Genomic DNA, 18,826 nt, shown 5'->3' on the forward strand with positions numbered 1-18,826 from the left:
TCAGTCTTCTTTCCACCCTTGTCTCCAGGCCCCCAGGTCTTCTAAAAGGTAATCCAATTACCTGTTCACCAAGGCAAGCTTGATTCAGTCTTTTTTTTTTTTTTTTTTAAAGTGGCCTCACCTTTCTGGCCATAACCAGACCGGACGGCTTGTGGGAGACCTTGAACACCACACCTCCATTGCCAGCACCCAGCTCACTGATCTTCTCAAAGTCGTCATCCTTCAGTTCTCCCACCTTCTGCTTCTGGGTAAGGAAGGCCTCAAGGCGCTTCCGCTGCTGTTCATCGAGCTCCAGCTCCTCCAGCTTCTTTTGCAAGGCCTCCAGGTTGGTCCTGTCCCAAAGTAGGAAGCACGGGTCAACACTGTCATCAGAGAAGTCCACCCAGAGGAGCGCCCTTGCTATGGAGAGCTCCAGCTCTGAGGCCAGAGAGAGAACTGATGGAGGAAGCTTGGGGGAAGGTCCCACCTGCTGTGGCTCTACCCACTGCACTCCGCCACCCCACACAACTCACCACAGACACACTTCCCCTCTCAAGGCCTGCTCTCATTTGTAAAATAGGGGAATTAGTTCTCTCTCAGTATGCTATGAGCCTACGAGACGAACTGCAGAATCTACTAAAATCCAGAGTGAGCCACCTTAATTTGTTTTAAAACCCCAGTATCAAAAGACCCACTAGTGTTGGTTTTAACAACACCATATACAAAATAAAATCTATTTCCTAAAACCACTAAATTGAAACCAAAGCACATTATCAAAACAGGCTCTAAACTGAATCACAGTAGAAACCCTCCCTTCCAATGTGATCAGATCAGGAACAAGGTCAATCAAAATAGAGCAAAAAGGGTACACCTAAATTTTAATTTTTGCAAAACATATGAAAGTGCATTCATTCACCCACCTGCTAACACAAGGCGAGGCCCTCTCTTTAAGAGCCCCACATCATCTTTCTGACATGAACCAGAAGAGAATACAATGTCTATAATTTCCAAATACTGATTATTTAGCATAAAAATGTAGACAGAGTAATCTCAGAATAAAACTTTAAGAGTATGATGACTTCCCCCAATTTTAATGCTCACCTAATTTAACAGTAATTTTTTTTTAATTACCATTTCTTATTTATTTATTTATTTGTGGCTGCATTGGGTCTTTGTTGCTGTGCGTGGGCTTTCTCTAGTTGCAGCGAGAGGGGGCTACCCTTCATTGCAGTGCACAGGCTTCTCACTGCGGTGGCTTCTCTCGTTGCGGAGCATGGGCTCTAGGCACACGGGCTTCAGTAGTTGTGGCACGCGGACTCAGTAGTTGTGGCTCAGGGGCTCTAGAGCACAGGCTCAGTAGTTGTGGTGCACGGGCTTAGCTGCTCCGCAGCATGTGGGATCTTCCTGGACCAGGGATCGAGCCCATGTCCCCTGCACTGGCAGGTGGATTCTTAACCACTGCGCCACCAGGGAAGTTCCTGACAGTAATTTTTTTAGTAACCTGGACTCACTGAGTATTTCCACAACTTTTAACTAGTATTCATAGGTGGGGGGGAAAAAAAAGAAAGAAAACCACTTCGTTTGCAGTCGTATTTCATCAGTTTCTCTGATATTTAAATACATACATTACTTAATTACAGTACCAACTACAACTGTGCAAATGACTTTCGGAACAAACCGGCTCTTGGTAAGCACATAATTCAACCAGTGGGCGCCGGAGTAAGTGGGTATGGCAGACAGCAGCCTACTAGTGTGCTTTACATAAAGAACTGAAGTGTTCATTACTCCTGGGAGCTTGTTAAGAGAAGGGTGGTAAACAGATTCCACCGTGTTTCATTTGACTTTTGTCCCTAGTCTAAACAAACAACACAGGTGACAAGACAGGCAGTCATTACACATCAGAATGTTGGTGACCCCCTTCCCTCAATATACACACCATTTCTGAGCTTGGGGGTAGGAGCAAGCATAATCTTCCACTCTTCATTCACACTCCAAACCTTAAGAAGGCAAGGAGATGGAGACCCAATGCCTCCCCAGGGTATGGGAGGATCCAATAGTGCCTTACAAATAACACAGTACATGGGGCCAAAGAGGACACAAGGCTGACTTTCCCAACCTTCCTCACTGGGTAACTCTTGGGGGAAGAAGCCTGGTGCCTGGTCCCCCCCAAAATTTGTAAGTTGAATCCCTAACCTCCAATGTAACTATGTTTAGAGATAGGATTTTTAGAAGGTAATTAAGGTTAAATAAGGTCATATGGGTAGAGTCCTAATCAGACAGGATTGATAGCCTTATAAGAGAGGTGGCCTTCCCCCTACACACTCCAAGGAAAGGCCATGTGAGGACACAGCAAGAAGGCAGCTGCCTGCAAGCCAGGAAGAGAGGCCTCACCAAAACCCAACCATGCTGGCAACCCAACGAGTCCTCATCTTGGACTTCAAGCCTCCAGAGTTATGAGAAAATTAATTTCTGTTGTTTAAGCCACCCAGTCTATGGTATTTTGTTATGTAGGCTGAGCAGACTAAGACAGCTGGTCAATATTCTCATCCTGCTACAAGGTTGAACTCAGTCTCACTGCTACCCACAGTCCCTCAGGTGTGGGGACTGGAACCAGTGTGGCTGGGAGTGCACAGTGCACACCCTCTGGTTTCCCTTCTCTAAGGTCTCTCCACAAAGGAGCCCATTGATGACAACATTTAGAAACACATGTCAAATAGAGACAGACCCTACAGCTAAAACTTGGATGAGGTTACAGCTGCCTGGAGGGCTCAGCAGTCTGACTGGAAATGCAGACTCCAAAAAGCTGCTGTCAAGGACACACACACACACACACGCACACACACACACACACACACACACACATCACACTGAATGTGTACGAGGGCGAGAGGGAAGGAGGGCTAGATGAAAGGACAATCACTCTCCTTATAACACTGTACTTTTTTAGGTGTTTTACGTGCATTAATGCATTTAACCCACAACCTTACAATTACAACACATAGCAAACTCAAGCACAGACAGGTGAAATAACTTGTCCAAGGTCGCACATCTAAGTGGCAGAGCCAGGATTCAAACCTGGGCAGAGAGAATCTCTAACCTTAACCATGATGTTATATTACCTCTTCAAAAAGTTCAATACGTCCAAAGGAGGCAACTTGCAAACATGGGTAAGATCCTAGTGTGGAGCACGTAACACACCAGGGCTGAATCAGACATGAAAATGGTGTACCTACAGGAAGAGTCCTTTGCCCCAGATGCAATCCTGTCTCCCCTGTACATCAATCTGAACAACTGCCTTGCAAGTGACACTGGCCGCAAGAAACCACACCCATTTGGGGGTGGTGGGGGGTTGGGATGGTGGGAAGGTGGGAGGGATGCTGACTCTGCTCATTTTCCTGACTCTGCAGAAATAAGGAATTCTCCCACTTTCGGGGGAAAAAAACCCTAAGTCTGGGCTTTGTGCCACCTTCCTCCCCACCCCTCTCCTATGCTCCATGGTCCAACCGCCTACCCCATCAGCTAAGGAATTGGCTTCTAATTTGTGCTTTCAGAGGGTGGAGCCAGGGAGAGAAGAGACACTTATGGTGGCAAGACTTTCCTAATGGGGGGGTGGGGGGACGGAGTTGCCAAATTAACAAGTCATTAGTAATCAGGAATCCCAGATTCTTATCCCAAATTGGAAGACAACTAGCTGTGTGACCATGAACAAGTCATTTAACTCGACATCTGTTTTGTCTTCTGTAAAATGGGGTAACAAGATGCTTACTTCACCAGGAGAGGATCAAAATAAAAAACTAATGGGACGAAACCCTGGAATTTTGACACATTTCTACACAAATGTTAAGGCAGGTGGGAGTGGGTTGGAAGATGAGGAGAAGCCACAGCAGCAACAGCAGGATTCAAAATTACTGTCTTTCCTGTAATTTAATAATTATTAAAATCCCCTAAAAGTTTTTCAGGGAATGAAAGACAAAAGATTTTATCTGAAGGTGAAAGGAAAATTCTGGCATCAAAATGACTTTCATGACTCATTAAAAAGAAATCAATGAGGTATCGGTATTCAGTACTGCTTCCTCTCACCCAGGGAGTGGATGGTGTTCAACAAGGCTCACTTGTGCCCTCCCAAGGTGAAATGCTTCAAGCAAAGGAAACAGGAAGAGAGTGGCCCCTCACCCCTCAACCACACCACAAATCTCCAACACTCAGAGGACAAGAACTGGCTTCCTTCACAATCTTTGGTTTTAACTGAAATCAGCAAAATCAGAACTAGGGATTGAGAAAAGAAACTGGAGCCCAGCACAATACATCTCTGACACACACAGCCCTCTCCAGGGACCAGCTGTGATGGCTCCAACCCCCATCACATTCCCCACAGCAGAAAGGAAACGACATGCTGTAACATGAATTCTGCACCAGGGCTGTCTTACAGTAAACACAAGTTCATCCAGATACAAGATTATAGGCTTGAAATGGGAACGCAGAGGAAAAACAAGGAACTTGGAGAAAAACACAGGTTGTCATTTGTGTTCTGAAAACACCAGGAAGGCACAATGAAACGGGTGGGGAAAGGATGATCCTGGGCAAGAGCTTCTCCTTCCCTCTCATCTCACCCATCTGCTCAGCCTAATTACACCACCACAGCAGGAATCTTTCATTCGTGGCTCAATGGCTCCAATCAAGGAGCAGTATAAAATGCAGCACAGAGAGGGACCTTAAAGACCACCCTATCCAACCTATTTTACAAGTGAGGAAACGGAGGTCCAGAAAGGACAAAGTCACACAGCTTATTGGTGGCAGGTCTCCCAACTCCTGAAATAGAGCTCCTTTCAAGGTGCCACACTGCCACCTCCAACTCTGATGGTCACTGCAACGGGAAGCTGACCTAAAGGAATGACTGAAGGGGGAGAGACGCGATGTCCAGACCAAGTAATGGGGTCTTCAAACTGCCACACACCAGAGATGGGCCACAAATGCATGCCAAACACCAGCCAGCTGTCTGTCACCAACCTGAGCAAGGCTGCTACAGGTGGCAGGCCCCACCTCCACCGGGAGGAAGCACAGAGGGAAGAGCAGGGGATGACAACACATCACTGTGCTGGAAGGAGAGAAAGGGTCCCAGTGCAGGCGGGTCTCCTCACCAGAGAGCCCAGGAGTTGTGAAGTTCTCCCTTCCCTGTGGCATTTGGCAAGAGGGCAGGGAAGAAAGAGGGAAGGAAAGGCAGAAAGACCCAAGCTAAGAGGGAACAGCACCCAGAGACTAAGGCTGCAACCCTTTGATCTACACCCTATACCATTCCCATCTGAGATACCTTGGGAGTTACCTCCTTTTCTGGTCCTTAGTTTCCATACCCATAAAAAAAAGTATATGGGGAGTAGGGTGGGGAGTTTGTCTAGATGTCTCTAAGGAAGTCTGTCAATGTGACAGCCAGCTGCGGAGGTGCAGAATAAGGCTGACGGTGTATTCAGGTTGAGGAGCTTCAACCGGGTAGGTGAGGGGAGAGGGGGAGAATGTGAGGAAAAGATAAGAACTGGCATCAGGGTTCTCTATACAGTCAAACCACGGACAGCAGGAGATGGGAGGCGTTACAAAGAGTAATAAGAAAGGAAAGGAGAATGGGCCTGAATGAGGAAGGCAACGGGGCCAAAGGTGTAGCTTACCAACTTCCAGACTCCAACTAAACTAGCCCATCTGTGTTAGAGAGTGTAGGTGTGCCAACCAGGGACAGCCCCAGACAACATGGTGGAGAGGGGCTTATACCCTCTCACACCTCAACCCTACAGGCCACTCCGCGAAGGGCTGGTTAACTAACTAGGCAATAAAATTCTAGGATTATGTATACAGCCTCTGTGAAAGAGGCCAGATGCAAAAGAATACATACGATGTCATTTCCTCTATATAAAATTCAAAACTGATCTAGGCCATTATAAAGTTAAAAAGTGATGCAAACTATCACATACAGAATGGATAAACAACAAGGTCCTACTGTATAGCACAGGGAACTATATTCAATATCCTGTGATAAACCATAATGGAAAAGAATATGAAAAACAATGTATATAACTGAATCACTTTGCTGTATAGCAGAAATTAACACAACATTGTAAATCAACTGTACTTCAATATTTTAAAAAATCCAAGAACAAAAAAACAAAAACAAATAAAAATAAAGTAAAAAAGTGATCACACTTTGGTGGGGGAGGGTAGTAACTAGAAGGGGGCATACGATGGTTAATTTTATGTGTCAACACTGCTGGGCCACAGCGCCTAAGATATTTCATCAACATTTTTCTGGATGTCTCTATGAAAATGGTTTTGGGTTTTTTTTTTTCGGGGGGGGGGATGAGATTAAAATTTAAATTGGTAGACTATGAGTAAAACAGATTACCCTCCATAATATGAGTGGGCCTCATCTAGTCAGTTGAAGGCCTTAATGGAACAAAGACTGACCTCCCTGAAGCAGAAGGAATTCTTCCGGCAGATTTTGCCTTTGGACTCAAGGTGCAACTCTTCCATGGGTCTCCAGCCTGCCAACCTAACCTGAAGATTTTAGACTTAACAGGCTTCCACAATCCCATAAGCCAATTCCTTTAAAAGTTCCAGTCAGTGTCTGTCTGTCTCCTTTCTCTCTCTCAATCTCAGTATCTCTCAATAGTCAGATCAATCTATCAGTCTTGGAAGCTGTGCTCTGATTTCCTTTTATTCTTTTTTGTCCTCTAGGTGTTTCACCTTGGATAATTTTTACTGACTCATCTTCAAAGTCACTGATTCTTTCCTCAGTTCTGTCCGGTCTGCTGATGAGCCTGTGGACCTTTGATGTCATATTCTTTGAAATTTCTATAATTTCTTCTTGAATCTATTTTTAGTTTCCACCTCCTCTGAAATTTCTCATTTGTCCATGTATGCTGTGTAACTTTAAGATATTAATCATGGTTATTTTAAAGCCCCTGACTGATAAACCCAACATCTGGGTCATCTCTAAGTCTGGTTCTGCTGATTACCTTCTCTCTTGATAATAGGTTGGTTTTTTTCTCTCTTGATTTTTGATTAAACGCTGGACATTGTGATGGAACAGAGACTGAGGTAATCATCTTTATACTTGGTAATGGACATACTCTTCTGTCATACTGTTAGTGTGTGTTAGGCTATTAGTCAAAGTTGAGCTGAGTTGGGGTTTTCTTGTTAATGTTAACACCACAGGCTACAAATTTCTCCAGTGATGGGTCGTACCTTGTGCTTAGAGTGAAGCCTGAGCTGCATAGGTTTTTTTCTGTGTTCCTACTCCTCCCTCAGCTTTGAATTGTCCTTAATGCCTGGCCACAGAATGGGGTCTTTCTCCATGCTCTTGGCCCTCTTCCAGGGGTAGACTGCAATTACTTTAATTTAGTGCTAGGCTTATGGTAGGGGTAAAGAAATTCTCTCTTGTCCAGCGTTAGTCTTAAGCAAGCCCTGTGAGCATATACTTCCCCTCCTCTCCATGGCAGCCAAACTCTATCACATGTCTGTGGCAGTTCTCGGGTAGAACAAAGTTTTCTATACCTCCTCCAGCAATAGTAGACCTTTGTAGATCTCTGCTTGTTGGTGCTGAGCATAGCTTTGGGCTTATATTCTAAAGCAGCTACGGGAAGCAATGCTTCAGTGCAGCCATTCTCTTGTATTGTTTATAATGTGCTTCACTGAATTTAGCAGAACTATTTTTTTCTTTTTCCTTGATGCTGGCTGCTCACATCTTGGGCACCTACTCTTCTAAGCTTGCTGACAGATGTGTAGATGAGAAAAACTTCACAGTCACTGTTCTTGAAAGTAGCCCCCAGACCCACTTCTAGGACCAGAAATATATACAGGAAATCTGCTGCTTCTGGGTCAGTAAAGCGCTGGTCTTTCACAATGGCACATGAAACTACTTGAAAGGAAAAAAACATGCATGTGGCTACCAGACACTCTGTGCTTGGGAAATAGGTGTGAAGCCTTTGGGAGTCAGAAGACCTGGGTTCAACTCTGATGGTAACTTGGTCTGTGAACTTGTGTGAGTCACTTTCCCTCAATTTTTCTCATAGGTAAAATAGGAGAGTTAAGCTAAGTGGTGTTTAAAGTCCATTTCAGGGTTAAAATTCTCCAATCCTAATATCAGATTCTTCCTGTAGTATTCCAAGGATAGAACTCTGCAGCTAAGTACCAAGGCCATAGACATCTGCAAGCACAGTGGTTGGCTTCCCGTGTTGTATGGTTAGAGACCCTAGTCATTACTTCTTGTCCACATATAAACCCCACTGACACTTATCCCATCCTCGTTGCTTTTTCCTTTGATACTAAATCAATTGTTTCATCTTGCCAGGTCTTCTGTGAGAATGCATGCATTTTGACACTACAAGACGCTTAGTGAAATAGTGAAAGGAATACAGACAGCTAAGGGCAGTTTAAGACAATGATGTGATGGTAAATAAAAGTGACTGCAGAGGGGCTTCCCTGGTGGCGCAGTGGTTGACAGTCCACCTGCCGATGCAGGGGACACGGGTTCGTGCCCCAGTCCGGGAAGATCCCACATGCCGTGGAGCGGCTGGGCCCGTGAGCCATGGCCGCTGAGCTTGCGCGTCCAGAGCCTGTGCTCCGCAACGGGAGAGGCCACAACAGTGAGAGGCCCGCGTACCGCAAAAAAAAAAAAAAAGTGACTGCAGAGATTAAATGAGTGCAATGTTAAAAAAAAAAAAAAAAAAAAAAAAGCTGGAATCACCAAAAGTGATCTTTAATATTTTATGTTGTCAAGTAATTATTGGTTAATAAGAATAAGATTTGATTTGATAGTACCTACTACTGATTTATTGTATACCTGCTGTATGCCACTTATTCTGCTAAATATGGATGAGCTCCTAAATGCCTAATACCACCATGACGTAATTCCCACTGTTAGCCCCACTTTACTGATGAGATTCCTGCATTTTCATGCAATAAATAAGTAATCTAGAAAAAATGCACAATGTAATTAAATACTACCTTTATTGTCTTTAATTGGTTTCACCACCACTCCCAAAAAAGACTGGAGCAATGACTGTCCCACAGTTCCCCTAATTCTCACAAAGGGCTTCAGACACAGATGGCTCTGTAGTTCAGGATATGCTGAGCAATCAGGGTAAATTTTATAGGATTTTGAGACCTAATTTGGTCTAGAACGACATATAAAATTTAGATAGCAAAAAAGGAGAAAGGGCATTCCAACAGGGTCTACAACGTAGACAGTGGTATAGAACTGGGAGTAAGAATATTAGAAGCAAAGAGTATTGGAGGAATAAAACTTAAAAGTAAAAAAATCAGGAAATTCCCTGGCGGTCCAGTGGTTAGGACTCCACACTTTCACTGCCAACGGTGCTGGTCCAATCCCTGGCCAGGGAACTAAGATCCCACAAGCCAGCGCGGCCAAATTAAAAAAACAAAAAAAAGTAAAAAAATCAGAAAATGAGAGTTGGGACAGATGTTTATCTTTAATTTCATTTTAAATCAACTAGCTTCCAAGCCAATAAACAAATGAAAAGTGGAGAGGATGAGTTCAATTAAAAAGAGATAAGGGGCTTCCCTGGCGGCGCAGTGGTTGAGAATCTGCCTGCCGATGCAGGGGACAACGGTTTGAGCCCTGGTCTGGGAGGATCCCACATGCCACGGAGCAACTGGGCCCGTGAGACACAATTACTGAGCCTGCGTATCTGGAGCCTGTGCTCCGCACCAAGAGAGGCCGCAATAGCGAGAGGCCCGCGCACCGCGATGAAGAGTGGCCCCCGCTTGCCACAGTAACTAGAGAAAGCCCTCGCACAGAAATGGAGACCCAACACAGCCATAAATAAATAAATAAAATTAATTTAAAAAAAAAAAGAGATAAGAATCCTGTATTCCTATCCTTTAAGAAAACAAACAAAAAAAAAACCCCACTTAGTCCTTGGAATCAAACTGCCTTCTGAAATCATATAAATTACCTTCCCACTGCACGTTTCCACAGACAGACACGCTGAAAAACACATGCATACACACACACACACACACACACACACACACAAAGGAACCTCTGGAGTGACAGGACCACCCACTCGCATAGACTCTTCTCAAATACTGAACAACATCCTGAATCAGAGAGGGGGTGTCATACTGTTGCTTGAAAGAACTGACAGCCTATGTTCCTTCCACCCCAGTGGGCAAAATTTGTTTCATATTAGCCACATGTGAATTAATTCCTGAAGGACCAGTCTTCCATAGAAGCACAAAAAGGAAAGGAAAAAGTGATGGAGTTTGGAGAGAGAGAAAAAAAGATAAGACAGAGGACAAAAAGTGATGCATCACCTTTACTTAATAGGGAGAAAAGAGGGATATAACAGTCTGATAAAGAATGAAAATTTAGATGCAGTTAAAAGATGAGCTTCCTAAATGCTAGCCATGGTACACTCATTAACTCATTTATTCCTCACAACATTTAAAAATAGATATGTTGGGATTTCCCTGGTGGTCCAGTGGTTAAGAATCTGCCTTCCAATGCAAGGGACGTGGGTTCAATCCCTGGTCGGGGAACTAAGATCCCACATGCCACAGGGCAACTAAGCCCTCATGTGCCACAACTAGAGAGCCCGCGCACTGCAACTACTGAGTCCATGCCGCAGGCCACAACTAGAAAGAAGCCGGCACACCACAAGGAAAGATCCTGCATGCTGCAACTAAGATCCCACGTGCTGCAACTAAGACCCAATGCAGCCAAATAAATAAATAAATAGTTTAAAAAACAACAACAGCAAAAAATAGACATGTTGTTCCCATTTTACAGATATGGAAATGGAGGCCAGGTGTAGTTAAGTAACTTACCCAAGGCTAGAGTTGGAATTCCAAAGTTTCTTTTCTCCACATCAGCTGAAGAGCTCATGTCCTTCAAACAAATCTCCCACTTAGCTCATCCCTAACACCAGATAATTACCCATTAGTGACCTACTCCTTTGCGGTAAGACCTGTGTTCTGCTAAAAGGTAAAATCCCTGAGAGGACAACAAATTAAATCTACCCAAAAAGGAAATTCTTTCAGCGGAACATCCAAGGCTGATACTTTTTTTTAAAATAAATTTATTTATTTTTCTTTTATTTATTTTTGGCTATGTTGGGTCTTTGTTGCTGCGCTCGGGCTTTATCTAGTTGCAGCGAGCGGGGGCTACTCCTCCTTGTAGTGCATGGGTTTCTCATTGCAGCGGCTTCTCTTGTTGCAGAGCATGGACCCAGGTGCGCGGGCTTCAGCAGTTGTGGCTCGCGGGCTCTAGAGCACAGGCTCAGTAGTTGTGGTGCACGGGCTCAGCTGCTCCGCAGCATGTGGGATCTTCCTGGACCAGGGCCCGACCCCGCGTACCCTGCACTGGCAGGCAGATTCTTAACCACTGCACCACTGGGGAAGCCTGGCTGATACATTTTGATTGGGGAGGGAAGGGAAGCAATAGGACACTGCCCAGGTGAAGCACACGGGACAAGCAGTAAACAGTCTGGTGGCATAAGAGAGCTGGCAGGGACGGGGCAGGAAGTGCTGAAAGGAAGAAAGCACCAAGGATAACCCAGGTGGAAAATTCAATAAACGTGTGGTCACCATCAGAAAAACAAAGGCAGTGCTGGGTCTGGTGGTGGCCACAGAATGCGAGTGGCTGACTGCTCCTGAAAGGACAAGCTGGTGTACTGTGGCCTTATTAAGATGATGTATTTGACCCTACCCACTCCCTGCTCTAGAGAAAGACCTTTTAGAAACTCCCTGTGTAATAATGGTCCATGCTGCTCTGTGAAGGAGAGGTGCAGCTTGCTCTTCAGGGAGAAAGGACCCAACGTGACCACAGTCTTACCCAGAACCATGAGGACAGCTGAGTCCCCAGGGCAAAAAGACCAACAGCTAGTGCCCAGAAGCACAACTAAGAGCAGTAAGATGCAGTCAGGAAAAACACAGCACTCAAAACACGTCTCCAGTGCTAGTCCATGTTGAGAAATTTTCAATTCTCCAGACCTGTTTCCCTCCTTAAATACACGACCAACATGTTTGTTACAGCTAGGCCCTTCTCCTTGCCCAAAGTTACACACAAGAGAGGTCAGCAAACCTCTCCTCTGAGCACCCATCACCTCTGGGGAAAATCCCACTCCCTAGGTGACTTTCTAGCAACTCTCAGGGAATCCTGAGATCAGGATCAGGGCTAGAAGTCCAACCAAGTGCTCACTTAGGCACTCAACTTCTTAAACTAGAGTGTGGAAAACTACTAGTCAGGCTCTCCAATTAAGAGCAGTTGGTCTCGTGGGGTCAAAACGTAGCTGGTAGAAGTAACATCATGCACCAGAGAGAATGAAATTTAATTAAAACTAAAACTGATAGTGCTTGCTTAAGTCTTACAAAAGAAGATGGAGGGCGGGGAAATAAGTGTTTGTGCGAACAAACACCCTCGGAGCAGAGGATACCAGAGGACCAGAAGGCTGGCCCATAGTTTAAAAGGGCCTGCTTCTGAGCCTTGGCATAGGCAGAAGCAGGCCTGAACAGCATGCAGAGGTGGAGCTGGAGAGCTGAATCACGTTGCAGAATAAAATGGGAGAGACTTCTTTTGGGAGTGGCTGTGAAGCAGCAAGAAAGGAAGAAAAGGATGCACCATGGCAGAGTGGCAAAGGTCATTTAAGCCCAAAGATACCTAATACCACTAGATTTTAAGTTGTCTTTATTGCTATAATACATCCTCCCCACCCCAGACCTTCAGTCCAATCTGCCATGCACACAAATAGCTTTGTGTATATTTTGTTCTTACTGTTGTTGATGGAAAGCAGAGAAAGGGGGCCAAATTCCAAGTTTGTTCAACACAGAGCAACAAGAAGAGAAAAATCACAGGAAGGGAAATGTGAGCCCCAAAGAAGCAGAAGTGACCATGAGAATGTAAGTCTCCAAGACTGCTCTAATCTAGAGGAGTGCAGGGGATAAGGAACTGGAGCAGACATCTAGCTTATAGCTGTGATGTCTACAGATGTGAAAATGCAATGCAGATTCATTATGGAGCATCCATGGTGTGACAGGCACCATCTACGCTAGAGGCTAGGGAGGTACAGATGAGGAAGACAAGGTCCCTGCCCTCACCAGGCAGTGTGTGTGTGTGTGTGTGTGTGTGTGTGTGTGTGTGTGTGTGTGTGTGTGTGTGTGTGTGTGTGTGTGTGTGTGTGTAAGACACAGGGAGACAGAGATGTAGAGATGATAGAGAGAGAGACAGAGAGAGATATCACAGTGCAAGCCAAAAACAGGGAATGGTACTAACAAGTACAGCAACAGCTACGGGGTAAGGGAGACAATAATGCTGAAAGTGAGGTGGGCACAGTGGGGTATGGGAACAGAAAAAAGACAACTCCATCTAAGATGAGGAAGGGAAAGTGAAGGTGAGAAAATGTAATGTCCACGTTTAGACCTGAAAGATACCAGTTGTTGCAACAGAGGGAAAAGCACTCCATCCAGGCTCCATCCCACTGTTGGTGGGACTGTAAATTGGTGCAGCCACTATGGAAAACAGTATGGAGGTTCCTTAAAAAAATGAAAAATAGAGCTACCATATGATCCAGCAATTACACTCCTGGGTATATATCCAGAAAAAAGAAAACTCTAATTTGAAAATATACATGCACCCCAATGTTCACAGCAGCACTCTTTACAATAGCCAAGACATGGAAACAACCCAATTGCCCACCAACAAACGACTGGCTTAAGAAGATGTGGTACGTGTAAACAGTAGAATATTAGCCATAAAAAACAACAAAATATTGCCATTTGCAGCAACGTGGATGGACCTAGAGAATATAAAGCTTAGTGAAATAAGGCAGACAGAGAAAGACAAATACTATATGATATCACTTATGTGTGAAATCTAAAAAATAATACAAATGAATCTATATACAAAACAGAAACAAATTCACAGACATAGAAAACAAATTTATGGTGACCAAAGGGAAGGGAGGGGACAAATCAGGAATAAGGGATTAACAGATACAAACTACGATACCTAAAACAGATAAGCAACAGGGCTTTACTGTATAGCACTGGGAATTATACTCAATATTTTGTAATAACCTATAATGGAATATAATTGTCAAAAAACCAAATCACTACACTATACACCTGAAATTAACACTATTGTAAATCGACTATATTTCAATTTAAAAAAATTCCAGTTTGGAACCTTCATAGAAATAGAATCAAGAGTTGCACAACTCAGGAGATATTGGCTTCCTTGAGAGAAAGAGTGTGTAGAAACCTGAAGTCTAAAAACTGCTGAGTTCAGCTTTCCAGGTCCTTGAAAGTCCACTGCGGAGTTCTCTTTTAGATAATTAACCTCTCATTACCTGGTCCAAAGACTGGCTTATAGAAGGCTTTGACAGTAAAGTCAAATCCAGTCCATCATGCATACCAGCTCATTGTAAGGACAGAAGTGTTTCTCTCATAACAAACCACAGTCCTGGAGCCAATTCCTGAACCCAACACTGATTTACATTATTGCTATCTATGCAATACAGTTATAAATGATGGTTGCTTTTCCAGTGATGCTTGAAACTCAACAAATTCAGTTCACCTATTTCATTTCATATACACATTACTGAATTCCAGAGGGCTATTTTTATTTGCAAAATTGCACCCTCTGTCAATAATTTGCCTCCAATCTATAACCATGCTCTTAACAAAAGACACCAAGATTGTGGAATTAACCCGGGTCTGGAGCCTTCCATCCTTGAACAAGATCTCTCACCTGCATTAAATGGAAGCATCCTCTTGTCCTGTGTTACAAAAGACTGTTACACACACAGTGAGAGTGTGTTCTGAAACAAATAGCTGAACACACTAACAAGACACTTTCTAAAACAAACAAACAAAAATACCTTTCTTCTAACTTATTCTTGGTTAAAAAAGAGTGTGACTGTGGATGACACCTCACATTAATTGCGAATCCTCAAAGAGCATTAAAGAATACGCCAATGACTAAGATTAGAAAACAAAATTTACTAAGATGGTACTCCACTGCACATTAAACTTGAGTTATTAGCTGTGGAGAAAAACAAGACAACTGCAAAAACAGCCTTGTTAAGTGTTCTTTGGACCTTGGTCACTTTAGGTTAAAATTCTGCAGGCTCTGCCTGGCATTCAAAAGAGAAGCATGTTCTTACAGCAGAAGATAAAAAAGATTTGTCCACCAGGCTCTTCCTCTTCACTTCTCCCCACCCACTTTCTTTTCTTCCAAAGGAGAATGGCTCTCATTTACTCACTGGTTTGCCACATCCTGCCTCAGAAGCTACTTCCTAAGAGCTGCCTGGGCTATTCTGAGAGGAGCTTTAACTCCTTCAGGCCCCCAGACCCTAGGACATTTAGGACATCCCTGCCCACCATCATCATTTACAGTCTAGTAACTAGACTCTATTTGATCACATAATTAATACTCCCAACTTTCTTTGTGCTGGCATGGAATTAAGCACTTTACCTACAACAGAGTCAGGCAGAGGCCACATCTCTTGGTCCTATCTGGGGTCTCCAACTAGCCCAGCTTTGCTTAATCAGTTAAAAAGGACAAAAAGTAGAAATGATTCAAGCACAGGTATCAAGAAATTCAATGCACGTAACACTGCGTTTGATATCAGTGAAAGCCCAGTGGAGCCAATCTCCTGTCCCACATGAGCTCTGTAAGCTAACACCGACATTCATTCATTCCATGTTTAGAGACTACCTACTATGCACCAGGCCTGGGCTAAAGATGGGGCATCAAGACTGAACTCCTGATCTCCAGAAGCTCACAGTGCAGGTGGTAAAACACAACAGACATGTGTGAGGATCACCACGCATACACACACCCCCAAGTGGTTTGTCTCCTGAGTAGTTCATGGACAGTCCCACTGGAGCCTTTCCAAGGAAGACCACGCAAACTTTCACGGTCGAAATAATATCTGACTTCAGCCTTCAAGGAGGGGTAGCCTCCCAAACATTGGCAATAAAATTGGGTGAGAGAGGTTAAGTAATGAGCCCAATCGACACAACAACTTAGGGGTGGAGCCAGGACTGCAACCTCAGCTGTCTGCCTCTGCAGCTCACACTCCTGCAGAGCAAGGAGCACCCACTAAGAGCCAGAACAGAGTTTGTATCTGTGGGGAAGCGCGTCATGGTATCAAAAGAGGAGCAGGGCATCAGTAGCTCCTTTCTTCCCCTAAATTAAAGAGACTTGAGATCTTCGTAGTAAAGAAAATAGAGGAAGATACAGATATATTTTTAAATCAAGAAATCAATAAACACTGACCACCTACTACAAGTGAATCCTATGCAGAGAACTGTTATCTTCTGCTGTTACAGCTGGGCTTCCTGCTAGACACATCATCCAGCGCAGTGCACATCATCAACTGGCCCCTCTGGCTGGCCAGGTATGTGTGCCCCTCCCAAAAATACCGACTCAGATAATAGGCCCCACCCCTAACAAGGGAGGACGAGAGACCAGTTGACGGCACACCAATTGCTGAGCTCCCAAGCATCCCCGAGTCCGCTGGCAGGAGATGTAGAACACTGAAGCTTCTATGACAAATGAGTATTATTTTTTTCACGCTCCAGACTTGGACCTACTGTTACATTTTACTAATCTTCAGCAGTCTGAACACTGACTTTGGATTATGTATCTATTCGCCATATTTGAAACATCAAAATCAGATGATTTCTAGATCCAAAGAGCCAAAAGGTATACCATGAAGAGAAAAATTAACAACAGTTTTTTCTCTCCCTCCACATATACTTATCATCCTTCCCTCTTTTTCTTTTTTTCCTGAAAGTTAAATCCTATTAGTCAAAACCACACAGGGTTACCCCTAGGCTGCACTGACTCTACAGAAATCTGTCAAGACTATACTTGCCGTTACCAAAGGTATGTCAAGAGAGGCTGTGAGGGTCAACAGGAAATGAACTCACTCTGTGCTGGGGGCCTTTAACAATGAGCAACTGATCACCTTTATTCATTTTAAACCGAACATACAGACTCTGCCCTACTTGTAAGACAGATCGAAGCGCAGGCATTGGGACAGGGCAGAAAACAGCCCCACTCTCAAGAGTAGTCAGGGGCCTCGGATCTCGATTCAGGTCTTCACCAGCTGTACAACACCAAGTAAGCTTCCCAGCCTCTCTGGACCTCAATCTCTTCACAACACATCCAGGAGACTGAACTATCAAAATCTTTTCCACATTTAACATATAAGGACAGACAGGTGGCTGTGCTTGGGGGAGAGGGAATGAAAGGTGTTGATGGTGAAAAGGATGATTAATATAACATAATGCTATCCTGGGTCTGGAAATGGCCTGGCCTAGTGCTGCGTTCACCTTATCAGCCTAGATTTATTGGGGTGGGGGTGCAGGAGGGCTGGTGGGTGGGAATCACAGCCACCTACAGTGAAATTAAACTCTTTTCCCAAATGAGTTCTGCTGAAGTGTGATTTATCCAGAGTGTTACTTACCAGCAGTATGAAACCATGTTACTGAAATTGTATTACTGCACAAACTTAACTTTTCCCCAAATATGATTTGCAGAGAGGATGCAGAGCTGAGAATCTTGCGTCTGTGGCCATCTGTCCTATCCCAATCCCTGGAGAGGCGTGGGGGGAGAGTGTGAAAAGCCACAGGTGCCGTGTATATTCAGTCACCGATGTCACATATCCATCAAAGAGCCCAGCAGTTGCTGGGAATAAGTGTTCAGCTCAGCATGCAAAAGAGGCCTGCCAATCCATCCAGCCCCAAACATTCCCTGAGCCTTCCTCTGTGCCAGGCATGGGGCTGAGGGAACACCACAGAATGTCACCGCCAGTTTCCCCACTGGGCTAGGAAGGGACTATTGACTGAAAAGGCAGTACAAAGGATTACAGGCACTTAACTGCCTGTGTGACATACACAGCCCTTAACCAGGATCAGTTTCCTCATCTACTGGGTAGAGATAACACACATCCCGCCTGCCTCATGTGGTTGAATGAGGAAATAAATAGATGTAAAAACAATAAAGAGTACACAGAGCCTCGCAGAACAAATGCTATGATTACCACCAACACTGTGACCCTCCTGTGCCAAGATATTATAAACTGAAAATAGTCAACCACTAATTAAGTCAAAGTCAGACTTCGCAGGGATCAGCAGAGTCTCGACCTTGGGAGAGGAGCATCTTCTGCCCTCTGTCATCTCAAGGCTTAAGTCGTTCAACAAAATTTTACCAAACCAGGGCTTCCCTGGTGGCGCAGTGGTTGGTTGAGAGTCCGCCTGCCGATGCAGGGGACACGGGTTCGTGTCCCGGTCTGGGAAGATCCCACATGCCGCGGAGCGGCTGGGCCCGTGAGCCATGGCCACTGAGCCTGCGCGTCCGGAGCCTGTGCTCCGCAACGGGAAAGGCCACAACAGTGAGAGGCCCGTGTACCGCAAAAAAAAAAAAAAAAAAAAAAATTTACCAAACCAGGTGCTAGGGAACATGATGTGCACTGGAGATAATGATGAATAGGACCCAGTCCCAAGCTTCCTCAAGTCCAGTCCAACTGGACAGAGTTATGCAAACAACTAACACGTGACGGGATATGTACAGAGTGCTCTGGAAGGTGGAGCAGATGACTACTACCTGGAGTGGGGTGGAAGACAAGTCTGTGACGGATTTACAGAAGAGCTGACCTAGAAATTGAATAAGATTAGGATTTCAACATGCACTGAAGGTGGAGAAGGGAATCCCCAGTAGAAGACACAGTCTGAGCAGAGGCCAGGGCCCACTGAGGAAGATGTTTGGAAGAAATATGAAGGAGAAGTTGAACCTTAGATCTACCTGGAACTGACCCTCAACATCTGGTTTGTG

General features: G+C 44.6%; 1 protein-coding gene across 2 annotated transcripts in view; it reads right to left on the bottom strand.

Moving 5' to 3' along the window:
- MAP2K1 (mitogen-activated protein kinase kinase 1) overlaps positions 1-18,826 on the bottom strand; it is a 78,168-nt gene that overhangs the window by 43,376 nt on the left and 15,966 nt on the right. Inside the window, exon 2 of one of the 2 annotated variants that reach the window (XM_079912487.1) lies at positions 236-332. In XM_079912487.1, the coding sequence (XP_079768613.1) occupies positions 236-332 (97 nt within the window). Of the gene's footprint in view, positions 1-121; positions 333-18,826 lie in introns of both variants that reach the window. The other variant, XM_079912486.1, reaches the window with a different exon arrangement.

Source organism: Stenella coeruleoalba (genome assembly GCF_951394435.1).
Source record: "Stenella coeruleoalba genome assembly, chromosome: 2".
Classification (NCBI taxonomy): Eukaryota; Metazoa; Chordata; class Mammalia; order Artiodactyla; family Delphinidae; genus Stenella; species Stenella coeruleoalba.